We start from the raw sequence: 15,365 nt of genomic DNA, 5'->3' as shown, positions 1-15,365 counted from the left end.
TTGTTTTTCTAGAAAATTCCTCATGGACAAAAAATATGTATAGGGGTGTGATCGGAACGTCAACTTTGAAAACTGCTCCGCATCAGGGGGCCACCTGGAACGTTTTGGTTTTCATGAGACCTATCAAAATCTTGGTCGAATCCAATTGCCGGTAAAAAAAAAAAAACAAAATGGCCGCCATACAAAGCTTCGAACTAATACAGGACACGCGAGCAAAAGTATAAAAATAATCATGAATTTTGCGACGGAAAATTCCACTTGATATTAACTCAGAATCATGGTCTGAACAATCCTTCTTAGTATTCGTTACGATGTCACTAACACCCTGTAAAATGTAGCGAAGTGTAGCACTTGCTAGTTAGAAGAGGAAAGAGATTGCGCTGCAGCGAAATTACGCTAATGGCAGCAAATTCATTAGTAATTTAACACGTGATATATATGGGGACGCATATATAAAATGATTTACTTAAGTCTCGCATATTTCTTCAATTTTTATTCAGTTTCGTCCTGTTAAAAACGTAAATAGTTTATTGGAATTCCAATAAACAGATATTTTTGAATATTTGTACTAAACCTTCAGTCATTTCAGCCTTCAAACAGCTGGGCAGTAGCATTCATCAAACATACTTATTGTAAAACAAACCTTTGCTAAGTTACCCGGGATCGAAGTCAGGCACCCGCCGTTATTGCATACAGTCATGAGCAATATAATGTACTTACCCACTTTAGGACTCTGTCGCACTAACATAATATTTGACATTTAGTGAGACTTACAGTTCAATTTGTCAAAAAAGTTAATGTGACATGGTACCAAAGTGTATGCATATTAATGCTCGTGACGTACTTGGTCGTTTCTTAGTGACCACGGGCGTAATGTATGGGTCACGGCCGTATGGAGCTAGTCCGTCATGGCCCGTATATGGATCACTGAACTGTCAACGTGTTAACTATCTCTTAAATTTAACTAATTAAGGTAGGGACTTAAGCACTTATTTACGGTATCGTCTGAGGTGTGCGCCCAATAGATACGCTGCGTTTTAGGCGCTCTATGAAATTGTAATCGATGATAGCTCTGTTCGGAAAACGCGTGACTTACGTCGTAACTAAACCACTGAATTCGACTTTAGTTTGAATTCATGTTTCGATCGTAAATAATTAATATCACGTTGTTTCCAGGATTTGTGCCCGGTTAAAGAGCATTAAGTAACGTTATTACCTACATGGGAAGTAAACATAGGTGACTAGGAGTGCTATACTATAAAATACACGCCTGTCTACCTTTGTGGTGATACAGATGTGTAATTTAATATCTATAACGAATAATATCAAGCGCTGTAGTCCGAGTCAAGAGAGAATTCTAGATCTCTGGGTGCGCATCTCGAATGCCTGTTAAAAGTACCTAAAAGTCGCTAGTGTCGGAATCCATTCTTAGGGTGGTATTAAAAAACTAATCTCAGCTTTGAGACTGCCCTCAAGATCATGTCAATGTGACAGTTCTCATATAAAAACAGGGACTTGAGCATGATCTTGAGGGCAGTCTCAGCTGAGTTTAGTTTATTAATACCAGTTAGATTAACCAACCAAAACTTAAATTTTATCATACCTATTGACAACACCTGTGACTGAGACAAAACAGGAACAAAGTCATCAAAGTCAGATTAGCAGTAAGTATAAGTAAAGGTAAAGAACTTCTTAAAAATCAGAAGTAACAAACAAAGTTTCTAATTATTGTTAATGGAACCCATTAAAATATATATTGAAGAAAATATACCTAACTGCTGTTTTGAAAAGGTTCTAATTTGAAAGATTCTAAAACAGCTCGTTAATCAGTGACAAATAGCCATGACGTGATCTTCAGAATAACTGGAGTTAATCTCAGTTGGATAATAAAATTATTGCCTCAGTTCTTGATTATGGACATTCCTGAGTTTGACAAAGTTTAGAGGTGAATGAGGTTCAACAATTTCAATCTTATCACGACTATAATGCTGGTAGTCAGAAAACTACCTATTTACCTATTCATAGAAATGAATAGGTAAATACGGAGCCGATTTAGCAATAAGCTAGCAAAATGTAAGTTCCTAAGTGGGACGAAGCGTCATCTTTTGTTAAATTAAGTAATTCAAAAAAGTCTAAGAAGCAATAATGATCGAAACCTACTAATTAATTTAATAACTTAGTATCTACCACGGATACCTACGCTAAGTTTTTATTTTACTAAGGAATTATATCATCTTCACATTCTACCTCTACTTACTTTTCTTCGATCCTGCTCCGCTCCACCCAAATCTCCTGGTAAGTAGTTGCGGCATTCGAATACATCCCGCTTAGGGACGGTACTTGATAAATATCGGCGCCCGAAGGACGTAGTATACAATCCTGACGACCTGATTACTCTAGCCGTTGAGGCAGGCAATCAGCTCGCGAGACTAGCCACTTCAGTACCCCGATTCCGACCCCATCGGCGTGTCGGACGATTTCCCACATTCAACTATTGGCCCACTTAAGGCTGAATAATTCTTTCAAATAAGTATAAGACGTTGCCCTGGGCCGAGGCCTAACTAGGTACCCTCAGGCCTGTTGTCTTAAATTTTGTACCGGGTGAGACCCCTCAGCGCTCTCCCTTTGGCCGGCCAAGTTAATGAACAAATGTAAGATAAGTCACGTCAAAAATAATAAACATCTACTTACACTTACCTCACTGTGTTGCCTATAAACCGACCCATGATGCCCCAACCCAACCCACCTATACCCAACGAACTTATAGATATTATAACCCGGCAAATTCACACATGCCTTTCCTTTCCTTACGTGGTGAAAACCACATAATATACAGTGTCAGGCAGTATACCAAATATCGATTTAATTACCTATAAGTACTTAATAATATTTACTTAGGTTTTAGTTTTAGTGGTGCAACGCATTGACGCGTTCTCACTTATTGTAGAATTATAGAGATTTAGCGAAGTAAAATAGGTGGGTACGGTCACGAGCATTAATAATATATGTTAATTATACACTTTGGTACCATGTCACATTAACTTTTTTGACAAATTGAACTGTAAGTCTCACTAAATGTCAAATATGTTAGTGTGACAGAGTCCTAAAATGGGTCAGTACATTATATTGCTCATGACTGTACGCCATAGAGCCTCAGGCTGCCTGGCATAAATTGCTGTTTAACAGTAAGACTATTTGATTATTTTATCCGTTTGTAACTGTCTATATTCATTTTAGATAAATTAGAACAGTTCTGAGTTTTTCTTTACAGACAGACATTTGCATGTCATGTTAAAATATAATAAATAAAAACGAAAAATGAGTTTGTACAATCAAAATGGCATCTGCGTTTATTAATACTTTCCCATTTATTATACAGAGTTAACATTTTGCCAGCCTTCACAAAATGTACTTAAGACATAAGTATTATTATTTCAAACATTTAGAACAGCTATATTTAAAGTGTGAACATGTTTTATACAATAACTATGACATAGCCATAGCGAATGTTAATATAAATATAGGTTTAGAAAGCATGCAGTTACGATAATAATGTTTTTTAAAGAAATTGTACCTAATTACAGGAATTACCTACGTCTCAAAAAAATAAATGGTTCGTACTTAATTTTGCTGTAGGTATTTAATGATAACAATAAAATGATTTTTTTTCCAACAAACATAAAAACAGTTTATAATAAAAACAAAACAGAGAAGTACGTATAGTAATATATTTATAATACTTTTTAACTTGCCATATTCAATTTGAAATAAATATATAAAACTTGCATTTTCTTATAATATGTAATCTAATATTTAAATATAATTCATAAATGTTTTAATATATCAAATATTTTGACTAGAATTCCTAATTAAACGCTAGAATAAGCCTCTCCTAATAATTTCATGTAAGTAAGTAAGTAGTTGGCAAGAAAATACATTGTATTATATAGGATATGTTAATAAATGTAGTAGATTCCTTCATAAAATGAAATAGACTGAATAGGAAAAGACTTTTAGTTGGTGACGTCGGCTTCAGGGCTCGCTGCTTCTGAAACAAAAATAAAGTAATATTAGGTACTGATCATACAATTTATCCGGTGTTTGTGCAATAGTTTAAAATGTTTTAATTAACAGTAATTTTAATTTATCCTTGTCCCTACTACTTGTAGATACTATGGTGTGCCCGCGACTTCATCCTTGTTTTATAATTAATACTTATGTTTAAGTAAACTGTCATGTTCGTTGGATCGTGGTTCTTTCGACACTTACCATCAGTCCATTTCTTGCCGCGCATACCGAAAAATCCCATCTGAGTCTTCCTTTTAGGCCACGGGGCGCTCTGGTCCAACAAAAACTTAAGTTCCTGCATTCCGTTGTACTTGGCGTCCTTTTTACCTCGCACCCCTATGAATTTGCCGCGGAAGGTCAGGTCGTAAGGTCGCTTGTTGTGTACAGATTTTTTTCCACGGACGCCAAAGAACTGGTGAATATTTGCCGCTCTTTTGTCGATCTCATTAGTAAAATGCTCGTCTGATGTCTCGTCTACCGCTCGTGGTAATTTACTGACAAATTCACCAGAGTTCACATTCTCCAACTTCTGCAGATATTCAGTTATGAGTTCGTTCAACATAGGTGTATCTGAATGTTTTATTTCATCGTTAGTTGAATAATCGATCTGACCGATGAGGGAGCCGGCCGGCTTTGGCAAGTAACTATAGCCGTCCGGATAGTACATGTTGTCCTCCGTCAAGTATTCCTTCTTGCCTCGCATACCGACAAAACCCATTGGAGCTCGTTTGTAATTCAACGCATCCTGTTCTAAAGGATTCAAAAAGCTTTTCTTCCCTTTCACTCCTACGAAGAACTGTGGTTTTCTTTTAAAGAAATGCTCAACCTCTGCGGAGTCTATGTCGGTGTACTTTTTGCCGCGCATGCCTACAAAGCCTTGTGGTACACGTTTGACGACCTCTTGGGCCGATATCATGTAGATCAGATGGCAAATGATGACAAATATACAGGTCCTTGAAGCCATTGTTGTTACGCGATCTGAAACAACAGATGCACACTGTTAAAACTATTGTAGTAGTTATGGGAAAGATGCACATTAGAAGAATCAATATAATTATGCTCTACATGGGGCAATTTGGATTGTACTGTGCGTGTGCTGTTCACATTCCTACCCTGCAGGGCACATTCGTTAGGCTACGGTTCATGAGTCGAGCCCTAAGGGAGCACCGTTTGTGTGCATAACGCCTTGTCACGTCATAAATAACTTAGTTAGTTGATGTTTCACGTGCCCAGGGAGCGCAGTTGCTATTTGCATGGAATAGCAATAAGACGTTTAGTTTTCCAAAAACATTCCACTAATCTTCAACATAAAATTATGGTCGCAAAATCACGTTCTTAAATGCTACCTACCTACCTACACGTAGGAAAATAAGCAAGTAAAAGTAGACATGTTTATAAGATAAGTACCTAATATATTTTTATTGTGCTGGATATAAGATTGTTACTTGTATTCGTAGGTATCTACATGATGCGCCAGCTGTAGTAATATCTTCTCATCGTAGCCAGTTGTAATGGAAGTGTAAATATCGTGGATATAATACAGACCCTCGTTGTGGACAACATTAGTACCGGTTACATTGGGATAAAGTTTATATTGTGTTGTATCTTAGAGATGCTCAGACGGGGGTTTTAAAAAATAACAATAAATATTTATTTGTGTGGGTATACAACGCAAAAAGGTGTTATCTAGTACGGTAACGTTTATTTATAATTATTTTTTTTGAACTGAATAGGGACGATCATTTTCTGACTTTACGTTTGACATTATCTACCTACCTAGTGGTTATTCTTAGATTAAAATCTACCATGTAGAAACTTTATATACCTCACTTGTCTGGTGCGGAATGGTGTCTTATTGGTGATGGTGTCACAGAGACACCATGTGTCAACTGAATACATTTTGATGGTCACCATGGTGTCCTAGTAAGATATGGCCCTAAGTATTTAGTATCCTATTAGACACTAAACTCAACCACGCCGATGGATTAGTGTGACGAAAAACAACTCGGGCACCCTTACTAATATCACTTTCATTACTTACAATCTATTAATTTCTAAAATTTCCTTTGTAGTCTTGTCACCAAGTCTAAACAAGATACCTTGTGTCATAATTTACTTGCCTCCAGGCTAGACGACTGCTCGGCGAAAACAAACAGCAGAGTAATAGTTAAAACAGAAGACGCTGGATGACACTTCGGAACTACGGCTCCGAGCCTGAGTGGTGTGCGAACGAGACAGAAACATAGCTAAACGAGATACAGGAAAGAGACACTAGAATGGCTAATGAGCCCTACCTGTCGCCCCTCGTCAAAGCTTAAAAGCCATTTTAAAGACATGTGCTAAGAAAGTTGCGAGATTCTTCGCCAGTGATTGAACTTCTATCCCATTTCCAAGATGAAACCGCTTACGTAGAAAAGTTTTTCAGAATCCGTACAAGCTTAACGATAGTATCACGTGGAACTCTATGAGAACTTTAGACTTCGGATTTAGATCTAAAAGATAATTTACAAACTAAAACCCTATTGTTACAAGAAAATGCTGCGTGAGTTCTTTTAGCAACTTACAAGAATCTTCAATAAAGTCTTTCATGAGAGAGACTGTAGTTTTATCACAATGTTTATTAAGGAAAGTGTTAAGACAAGTACGGTCACGAGCATTAATATGTATACACTTTGGTACCATGTCACATTAACTTTTTTGACAAATTGAACTGTAACTTTCACTAAATGTCAAATATGTTAGTGCGACAGAGTCCTAAAGTGGGTACATTATATTGCTCGTCACTGTACTTATGTTTTGTTTTCTATTTTTAGATACCATATGCCGTTACTGAAATGAAGAGCAGAAGCTTTTTGTCATAAAATAGAAATGGCAAGAACATGTGCCAAAAACGAAGTGGAGGTAATCTGGAACTAATAAAACTGATGGCAAACAAGTTTAGTCTCCAGCTGAACCCGAGATTAATAGGCACCCGAACAGTTTACTAAAATTAATGAAAACTTTATTCACTCGCTACCCGCTACGTCACTACAGCACCTTATGCAAATTTGACTAAATATTCAATTTAAACTAACTACCACCATCACTGTGCACTTTATAAATTGTCTGTAAAATTCATGGATTATTGTGTTTTGATAATGTGCTTTACTAAAATGTCGAAATGAATTTATGACTATCTTCTTTAGTTGTAATCCTGGCTTTTATGAAATTTGCCCTGAGGTTTAGCTTACCTTCCGTTTTCACAAACTCCAAGACACGTTACCTTTATTAATACAAATTGACATTTATTGTAGCCTAATCACACCGCGTAAGCCGCAGCCCTATTCGGAGTAACTAAAGGACAATCCACACATAAGCCGCACCAGCAAGTCAGCGCGCACCAAGTTTTCGCTGCTGGGTTTTTACAACATACCTACTACGTTCTTCTATCGTGGGGGATGTGAGGTGGAGTACCAACCTCATCAACTCTGGTGTCAGCATTACTATTGAGCCGCCAGACGCCCCTGCTATAGCTCATGTAATGACTTCTTACTTACTTACATCAGTAAGTAGTAACCGGGACCAATGGCTTAACGTGCCTTCCGAAGCACGGATCATCTTACTTTCGGACAATCTGATGATCAACTAACCAAACTAGGGACCACAAAGTAATTTTTGTGATATGTCCCCACCGGGAATCGAACCCGGGACCTCCGGATCGTGAGCCCAACGCTCAACCACTGGACCACGGACCGTCGTCATATACTTTTATCCACTAACCCTTTGATGTGCACTTCGAAAGTACAGAATTTGAATTTTAAGAAATTTTCGGCTGGGGTTGACCCAGTCACGCTGTTCGACAAAACCTACCTATATCGCTAGATTACTTCTACTCTTGAAACTACGTTTTGAGATATAAGACATTCCCCTGATTTGACGTTAGACATTGCGTTGTTGTTTGCGGAATTTGTCCCCGGAGCGATGCCACAAATGTATTTACCCCAAATCGGTCGCCGCTTCCATTAGGTGCTAGCTAAGTGCTCGCCGCGTTCGAAATATTGCATTCGAATTTACGTCGCGTATTGGCCCGTGCGAAAACGTCCAATGTTCACAATGACTTTACTTCTCGCGTCTGTTCCCCGATGTATATGCAAGTTGATTGTGTGCAGCAGCATGCGAAAAGTCGAATAAAAAAACAAATCGCGTAATAAAATTGTTAGACTACAACCACACAATAATACGGTTAGGTATAGAATGACCGAAACGTTACGAAGTTAACTGTTTCAGGGTGCTTATCACGTAGTATCCTAATGAAAAACGAACGGTGTGTGACCGCGTGTAATGTGATAATACAAAACTATGTATCATGCATGTTATTTATTTATTTATTTACTTGTATTTATCATACATTGTCATTATTTATCTATCATACATTATTGACATTAAGTTTAGTTGAACATCATTATTTTATAAAAAAAAAAAAACAATTTAACTTATATACTTAATTCAAGATATTTTGTGTAACAATAAGTAGTTAATATTTAATAAGAACTAGATCAGAACACTTCACTATTCATTCATTAATGAACTCCTTAACGCTATAGTAAGCTTTTTGTGTGAGTAGCACTTTTAATTTACCAATGAAACTCGCATCAGTATACATCCTTCAGATCCTTCGGTAACTTATTGTAAGTAGATGCGTTAGGCTAAACTCTTATATTAGGACATATTATATGCTGTCCCCGACGAAGAGGCCAGCGTAGAATACCATTGTGACGTACGCGCCCGTTTCATGTAATTGCCTCCGTGGTCCAGTGGTTGAACGTTGGACTCACTATGCTTAGCGCCCAGGTTCGCGGTGGGGACATATCACAAAAATCACTTTGTAATCCCTAGTTTGGTTAGGACATTACAGGCTGATCACCTGATTGTCCGAAAGTTAGATGGCACGTTAAGCAGTTGGTCCCGGTTACTACTTACTGATGTAAGTATGTAGTTGTTACATGAGCCATGTCAGAGGCCTTTGGCGGCTCAGTAATAACCCTAACACCAGGGTTGATGGGTTGGTATTCCACCTCACAACCCACACGATAAGAAGAAGTTTCATGTAATAGTGAGAGTGTGGGTGGACACTCCACAAGCCTATTTCAGCTTTTCTTTGTCCATTTAATTGGTATATAGTAGTAAAATAGGTAGGTATACAAGGTAGACGTTTCTGGTCATTAGTGTGATATGTCGAAAAATATATAATCAACATTATACCCTAATACATAAACAGCCTATATACGTCCCACTGCTGGGCACAGTCCTCCCTTCGATCAACCGGAGGGGGTATGGAGCATAGTCCACCACGCTGCTCCAATGCGGGTTGGTGGAGGTGTTTTTACGGCTAATAGCCGGGACCAACGGCTTAACGTGCCCTCCGAAGCACGGAATCATCTTACTTTTTCGGACAATCAGGTGATTCAACCCTGAAAAGTCCTTACCAAACAAAGGACAGTCTCACAAAGTGATTTCGACAATGTCCCCATTGGGAATCGAACCCGGACCTCCAGATCGTGAGCCTAACGCTCTAACCACTAGACCACGGAGGCTGTTATACCCTAATAATTATTCAATAACCTATATCGATTATATACTAAATAAATACCGGAGGGACACTCTGAATTTTGACATGTAGAGTAGATAAAAATATCGCGTTATTTGTCAGAACAATATATAGCTACTCCAATTCTACCCCCTTCCCGTTACACACGGTCTGTCAATTTATAGTTTATCCGTTTGTTATCCAATTGATTTCTGCCTCATTATTTTTTCGATCCCGCGACTTTGAAAGAAAAAATATTTTCTCGCCGGGCAGTACACTAAAGACCGTCTGTTAGGTATAATACGACCGCCATAATCCAAGTTTGATACAACATTCTTTTATTTGACGTGATGACTTTAAATATCCTGTTACGTCAGATACGCCAGTGCCAGATTGAAGACTAAAATAAGACCGAGGAGGGGTGAGGTAAACCTACCTCAGAAGCTGGCGGGGAGCGGAGAGTTGCCGTTGCTTACGTAGCATATTCCTCCTTATTCTATGACCAGGGTCAGCGTACGTGCAGAAAGATGTTTTCCCAATGTCTTACCTACTTATATGTTTTTTGTAAAATACAATCGATAATTATAAAAACTAAAAGTAATAACACAGCATCACGCCTGTATCCTCAAAGGGGTAGGCAGAGGTGTATAGTACCTATATAAGTACACCCACTCCTCACCAGCCACAAAGCAAAGGTGGACATAATGAATCGAAATCAATATTAGTAGTAAGTACTTTACATATCAGAAATCGTTTTACTCGTAACGTTGTGCATTCCAGTTGACAGCATGGATAACTGGACATTACGCTGCAAAAAACGTTCACTAACTAAGCTCTGGTACGCAATCACGCGGTACACAGATATTTTAGCTAGCTAAATGGTCATCGATATGTTTCTGGTACGAGAAACACGGATTTTTTTGCGTTTAAAATATTATTTTCGCGATAAAAAAGGCACTAAAATGTAATGCGATGTTGCGAGCTAAAGTTGAAGGTTGGAGCACTTTTGTCCCACGTCAAAGTGGAGGCAAGCAGCGGCAATATCATTGCGTTTAATCTCTTCCCGTTGCTCACCCCAGACATGCAACGATCTTCTGTAGAAAGCTTTAATATTAGTTCTTAGCTATTTATAAGTTTCCACTGACATTATCTTTCATTACAGTAGAATTTACAGTGAATTGTAATAGGTAATATTCCCCGTTTCATGGTAGTCTTGCTAGTATGTCCTTTATTAGTAGGACCAATGAGAAGTTATAATTGGTAACGTCGCGAAGGTACACTTCAAGAAGTTGTAAATTAGACATGAATTCTTAAGTACAAATGTAGCAATAATAAATTATTTATGAAATAGTATAATAACATAGTATAGTTGAGTGATAGACTGAGAAACAGTGTGATAAGACAGATGTAATGTAAAAGACGATCCAGTGACTAAGATTGAGAAGGAATTGTTAGGTTGGTTTGGACACGCAGAGCGGATGAAGGATAATAGAATTGCGAAAGCGGTATATAAAGCGAAAGTTCGTGGTTGGGCTGGCAGAGGAAGACCTAGAAGGACTTACATTGACCAAATTGCAGATGTCATTAGAAAATGTTTAGTACGAACTACTCTGAACCGGTGTGCGTGTATGAAGCGATTGATGATTGTAGAGGAAGCAAGAGAAGTGTGTCAGGATCGAAGCAAATGGAATTCCATAGTCTCTGCTTACCCCGGTGGGAAATAGGCGTGAGTTTATCTATGTATGTACCAGTATAATACTCAATACTCATAAATGTCCCAATAGGGTACATCCATCGCAAGGTGAACTACGTACCCACGCCTCATCTAGTTTTCTGTTAGACCCATGTTAGACCAACAAACTAACTAACAATATTACATTTCAATGATACAAAGGAACCTATTTTGATTAAAAAATATATTAACAAACAAAAACACTATTGTGTTAGCATAACAAATACACCTAAAGCTTTATTCAAATAAAGAATGTAGCCTCGGTTTTTTAAATAGTTTTTTATAAATATAGGTTAAACTCTGAATACGTGATGAAGATGGTACATGCGTATATGTAATTCATCGTAAATATGTCTTCGGTTGACTCCCTCGCATATTTGGAATTAAACATCACTTAACAGGTAGGTTCGTAACGGCCTCCGTGGTCCAGTGGTTGAGCGTTGGGCTCACGATCCGAAGGTCCCGGGCTCGAATCCCGGTGGGGACATTTCACAAAAATCACTTTGTGAACACTATTTTGGTTAGGAAATTACAGGCTGATCACCAGATTGTCTGAAAGTAAGATGATCCGTGCTTCGGAAGGCACGTTAAGCCGTTGGTCCCGGTTACTACTTACTGATGTAAGTAAGTAGTCGTTACATGCGCCATGTCAAGGGCCTTCGGCGGCTCAATGTCCTGTCTTGTCACAACACCTGTCACAAGGGTTGATGAGGTTGGTAATTCACCCCACAACCCACACGATAGAAGAAGAAGGTAAGTTCGTTTGAGTCATAAAATAAAAGCTCTACTGTCCTATTTGTTCCTAAAAAAACTACAAGGCGTCAAGTGCGTACGTTCGTATTATGTAGATATTATGTTATGTCTGTTTCAACAGTTTAACTTCATTCACAATGGCATAGCTACTAACACTGATAGTATTGCCCTGTCCAATCCCGCTTACCTACCTGCATAAAAGCTTAGCGTACCTCAGCTGTGGAACACCCAATCCATAAATGATATCACCTTACTTAAACGGACAGTCGGGAACAAAAATTACTTCAACAATTAAAAAAAACTGTTTTCTCAAATTCATCAAGTTTCAAACAGGTACCTAGACTTTTCTTTAATCAATTTTGTTTTTAAAAAAGCTCTAGGATACTTTTCATGGCGCTTCCTACGTGGCGGTATTGCCAGATTAAAATATTGATATCTCTGATTCACAAAAATGAAAATTTACACATTTGTCAAACTTATTTGTTTAATTTGATTATGAATTTCTTATTAACTCATGGGTAATTCTCATGATAACGTGAACCAACATCACGTCATAATATAATATCTTCATTTCACAGCTCTACTATAAAGCACCTAATCTATATTAAAATCTTATTCGTTACTCGCTCGTAATGTTCCTTCTAGCTAATTGTACTTACATAATTCTGCATAACATTCATATTGTATGTAATTAGAATTTCGGTTTATATTAAAACCAGCAATTATAATATTCTAAGTGGGTCCCACACTTAGTGCTATAGGTAATAGTAAAAGTTCTTACTTTTGGCAACATATGAAATTGTATTGTAGCCAAACGCAAGACTAAGGTCAATATTTGTTTTTATAACCGAACATATAATTCGATAACAATAAAATAAAATCAGTCAATGATGGCATACGATTACCCCGGGTTTGAATTCCGTTTCGGGCTCTAAACCACTTTATAAGTTTGAATTCACGTTTGAATCATAGATAATTCTGTCTCTGTTTGTTTAGCGGCCGAATGTACCAGATAAGCCTACGTGTTGATATTAGATAGCCATACATTAGTCACTCCATCATTGAGGATTATCTTCACGGATTTTTCACTCCACTAAAAGTTACAAATAGTTACAAGCTTTGTGGAAATCGGCGTCATTTGATTAGATGTGTATACTAATGGGTTCATAAGTGCATTATCACATCGTTAGTACGTTATTGAGATATGATATCTTAATGCATTTATGGTCGTCGTGCTATTGATTCACCTTGATCAATGTGAAATACATTTAAAGTATATTTTGCGTATTTAGCCTTTATTTTTTAATAGAAAAAAAAATTAGTATCTAGGGACCCTAAAAGATTTAGATGTACAAAGCAATTTTTTTTTATTTAAGTATAACAAAAAAGATCACTCTTTCAATGCATTAATAGATAAGTTTGTACCACTATTCAACCATAAAATGAAAAAAGCTTATGAAGTATAAATAAGTATAAGTAGGTGAAATTGCGTAGGTAAACTGGCGTACTATCTCTCCAATTTGTATGCAATGGGATCACATTTTATCAAATACAGACAGAGGGAAACAATCCAACATTCAGCAAATTGTTAACGGGTACGTCCAAATTTGACTCATTTACATAATTCCATTTTTATATACAATCATCAATATTCCTTTTATAATAGGATTTTTAGATTGAAACTCTTTTTTGCCAGGAAAATCTCTTTGTTTGAAGTACAATACATTTGGCTAATTAAAAATCTAATGATGGTTGTCGGCAATTATTCATTACATCATGGCACCGGCCAGCCCGCGGCGCCGACGCCACTTTAGACAAAACCCTTTTTTTTAAAGACTACAAAAGAAACCGTATCCTTCGAATTCGGTAGCTAAATGGACCTAAAAACACAATTATTTCTACATCTCAAAAAATGAAGTAAAACGTGAGTATAAGTTTCTATCATGTCACTGTACGGTTAAATAGAAAGTGCTGGTTGCAAGTTGTCATGTGATCTACCAACTCTGCATGGTTTTGGTGTGACTTATTGTGTCGGCACATACGAAAGCGTGTGGGCTGGTCAACTGTCGCCATACGGTCTATCATACATCTACTCATCATTTTACTACGTATCAAATATAGCTGCAATAAAAATTTAATAAATTAACTGTGTTTCTATCAGAAACTGGGTTACGACTTAAGAGTCATAACGACTCAACGTGCACATTAAAACCAGTGGGGCTCTGGAGATCTTTTAAACAATGCTTTCAGGTGAATGACTAAACCGAAGTGGAGAGCACAATTAAAACTGTAATAAAGTCGAGTTGTCAACAGTCACATCAAGTTAATGGTTTAACGGTTGTTTAGCACCCACAATCTGTTTTATGCATTCACTTTACTCGGTTAGATGGGTCATACTGTTGTATAAAAACGCCGGCCGCGGGTACGGTGGGCGAGCTCGGAAGTTAGAACACACGTACACCTGTACGGTACACGTATACACAGGTACAAAGTGCCCGGCTCTACCCACTCTCGCTAGCTCCTTCGGCCGCCTTGTTAGTGCAACGATTTTTAAATTTGTTTCAAACTGGCAAACTGTTGAACAGTTCTGTTCTGAGGCCAGTGGCGGACTAAATCTTCAGAAGCCTTCCGTGTTTTATTACATTGGAGTCTTTATAATATCATCATATACATACATATAATATATACAGTCATGACCAATATCATGTACCCACTTCAGAACCCTATCGCACTAACATTTTTCACATTTGGTGAGACCTACGGTAAAACTTGCAAAAAAAAGTTAATGTGACATGGTTTCAAAGTGTATACATATTAGTACTCATGACCGTACATAAATCCGGTAGACGCTCGAATTAGACAGGTTATATTTTGTTAAATTAACATGGTTTAGTAATTAAACTATAGAGACCTAATCTGTGTCTATTTATTTAGAATAAAGTGAGCTAAGACCGGCGACTGTTAGTGACCCGAAACGGACCACGTAGGTATGTTACTCCCTCCCTTAGTCCGCCTCTGTAGTGGGTCGTTTCAGATGCAAAAACTTTCAAGTTCTATAATGAACGATGCCTGAACCTCGTGTATCGCATTCAACCGTAGTAACGAGAATAATTACCACTAAATAACATCGCCGTAAATTAACGAAGTGTATAAAATACTTTAAATTCCCATATTAATTGGTTCTGTAATTTTCGTAGTTATTAATTGTAAAATTAACATTAGGTAAGTTATAATATATTATTATTT

The 15,365-nt window shown here is 37.5% G+C and overlaps 1 protein-coding gene across 2 annotated transcripts in view; it reads right to left on the bottom strand.

Annotated features, from left to right (window-relative positions):
* Positions 1 to 3,319: 3,319 nt before the first annotated feature.
* Positions 3,320 to 15,365, bottom strand: part of LOC126380580 (tachykinins-like) — a 47,718-nt gene continuing 35,672 nt past the window's right edge. Inside the window, exons 2-3 of one of the 2 annotated variants that reach the window (XM_050030104.1) lie at positions 4,270 to 5,046; positions 3,320 to 4,048 (exon numbers count right to left, since the gene is read on the bottom strand). In XM_050030104.1, the coding sequence (XP_049886061.1) occupies positions 4,014 to 4,048; positions 4,270 to 5,032 (798 nt within the window). In that variant the 5' untranslated portion in view covers positions 5,033 to 5,046 and the 3' untranslated portion in view covers positions 3,320 to 4,013. The remainder of the gene's footprint in view (positions 4,049 to 4,269; positions 5,047 to 15,365) is intronic. The other variant, XM_050030105.1, reaches the window with a different exon arrangement.

This window comes from Pectinophora gossypiella, chromosome Z, assembly GCF_024362695.1.
Source record: "Pectinophora gossypiella chromosome Z, ilPecGoss1.1, whole genome shotgun sequence".
Classification (NCBI taxonomy): domain Eukaryota; kingdom Metazoa; phylum Arthropoda; class Insecta; order Lepidoptera; family Gelechiidae; genus Pectinophora; species Pectinophora gossypiella.
This window is presented reverse-complemented; position numbering and strand designations above follow the sequence as displayed.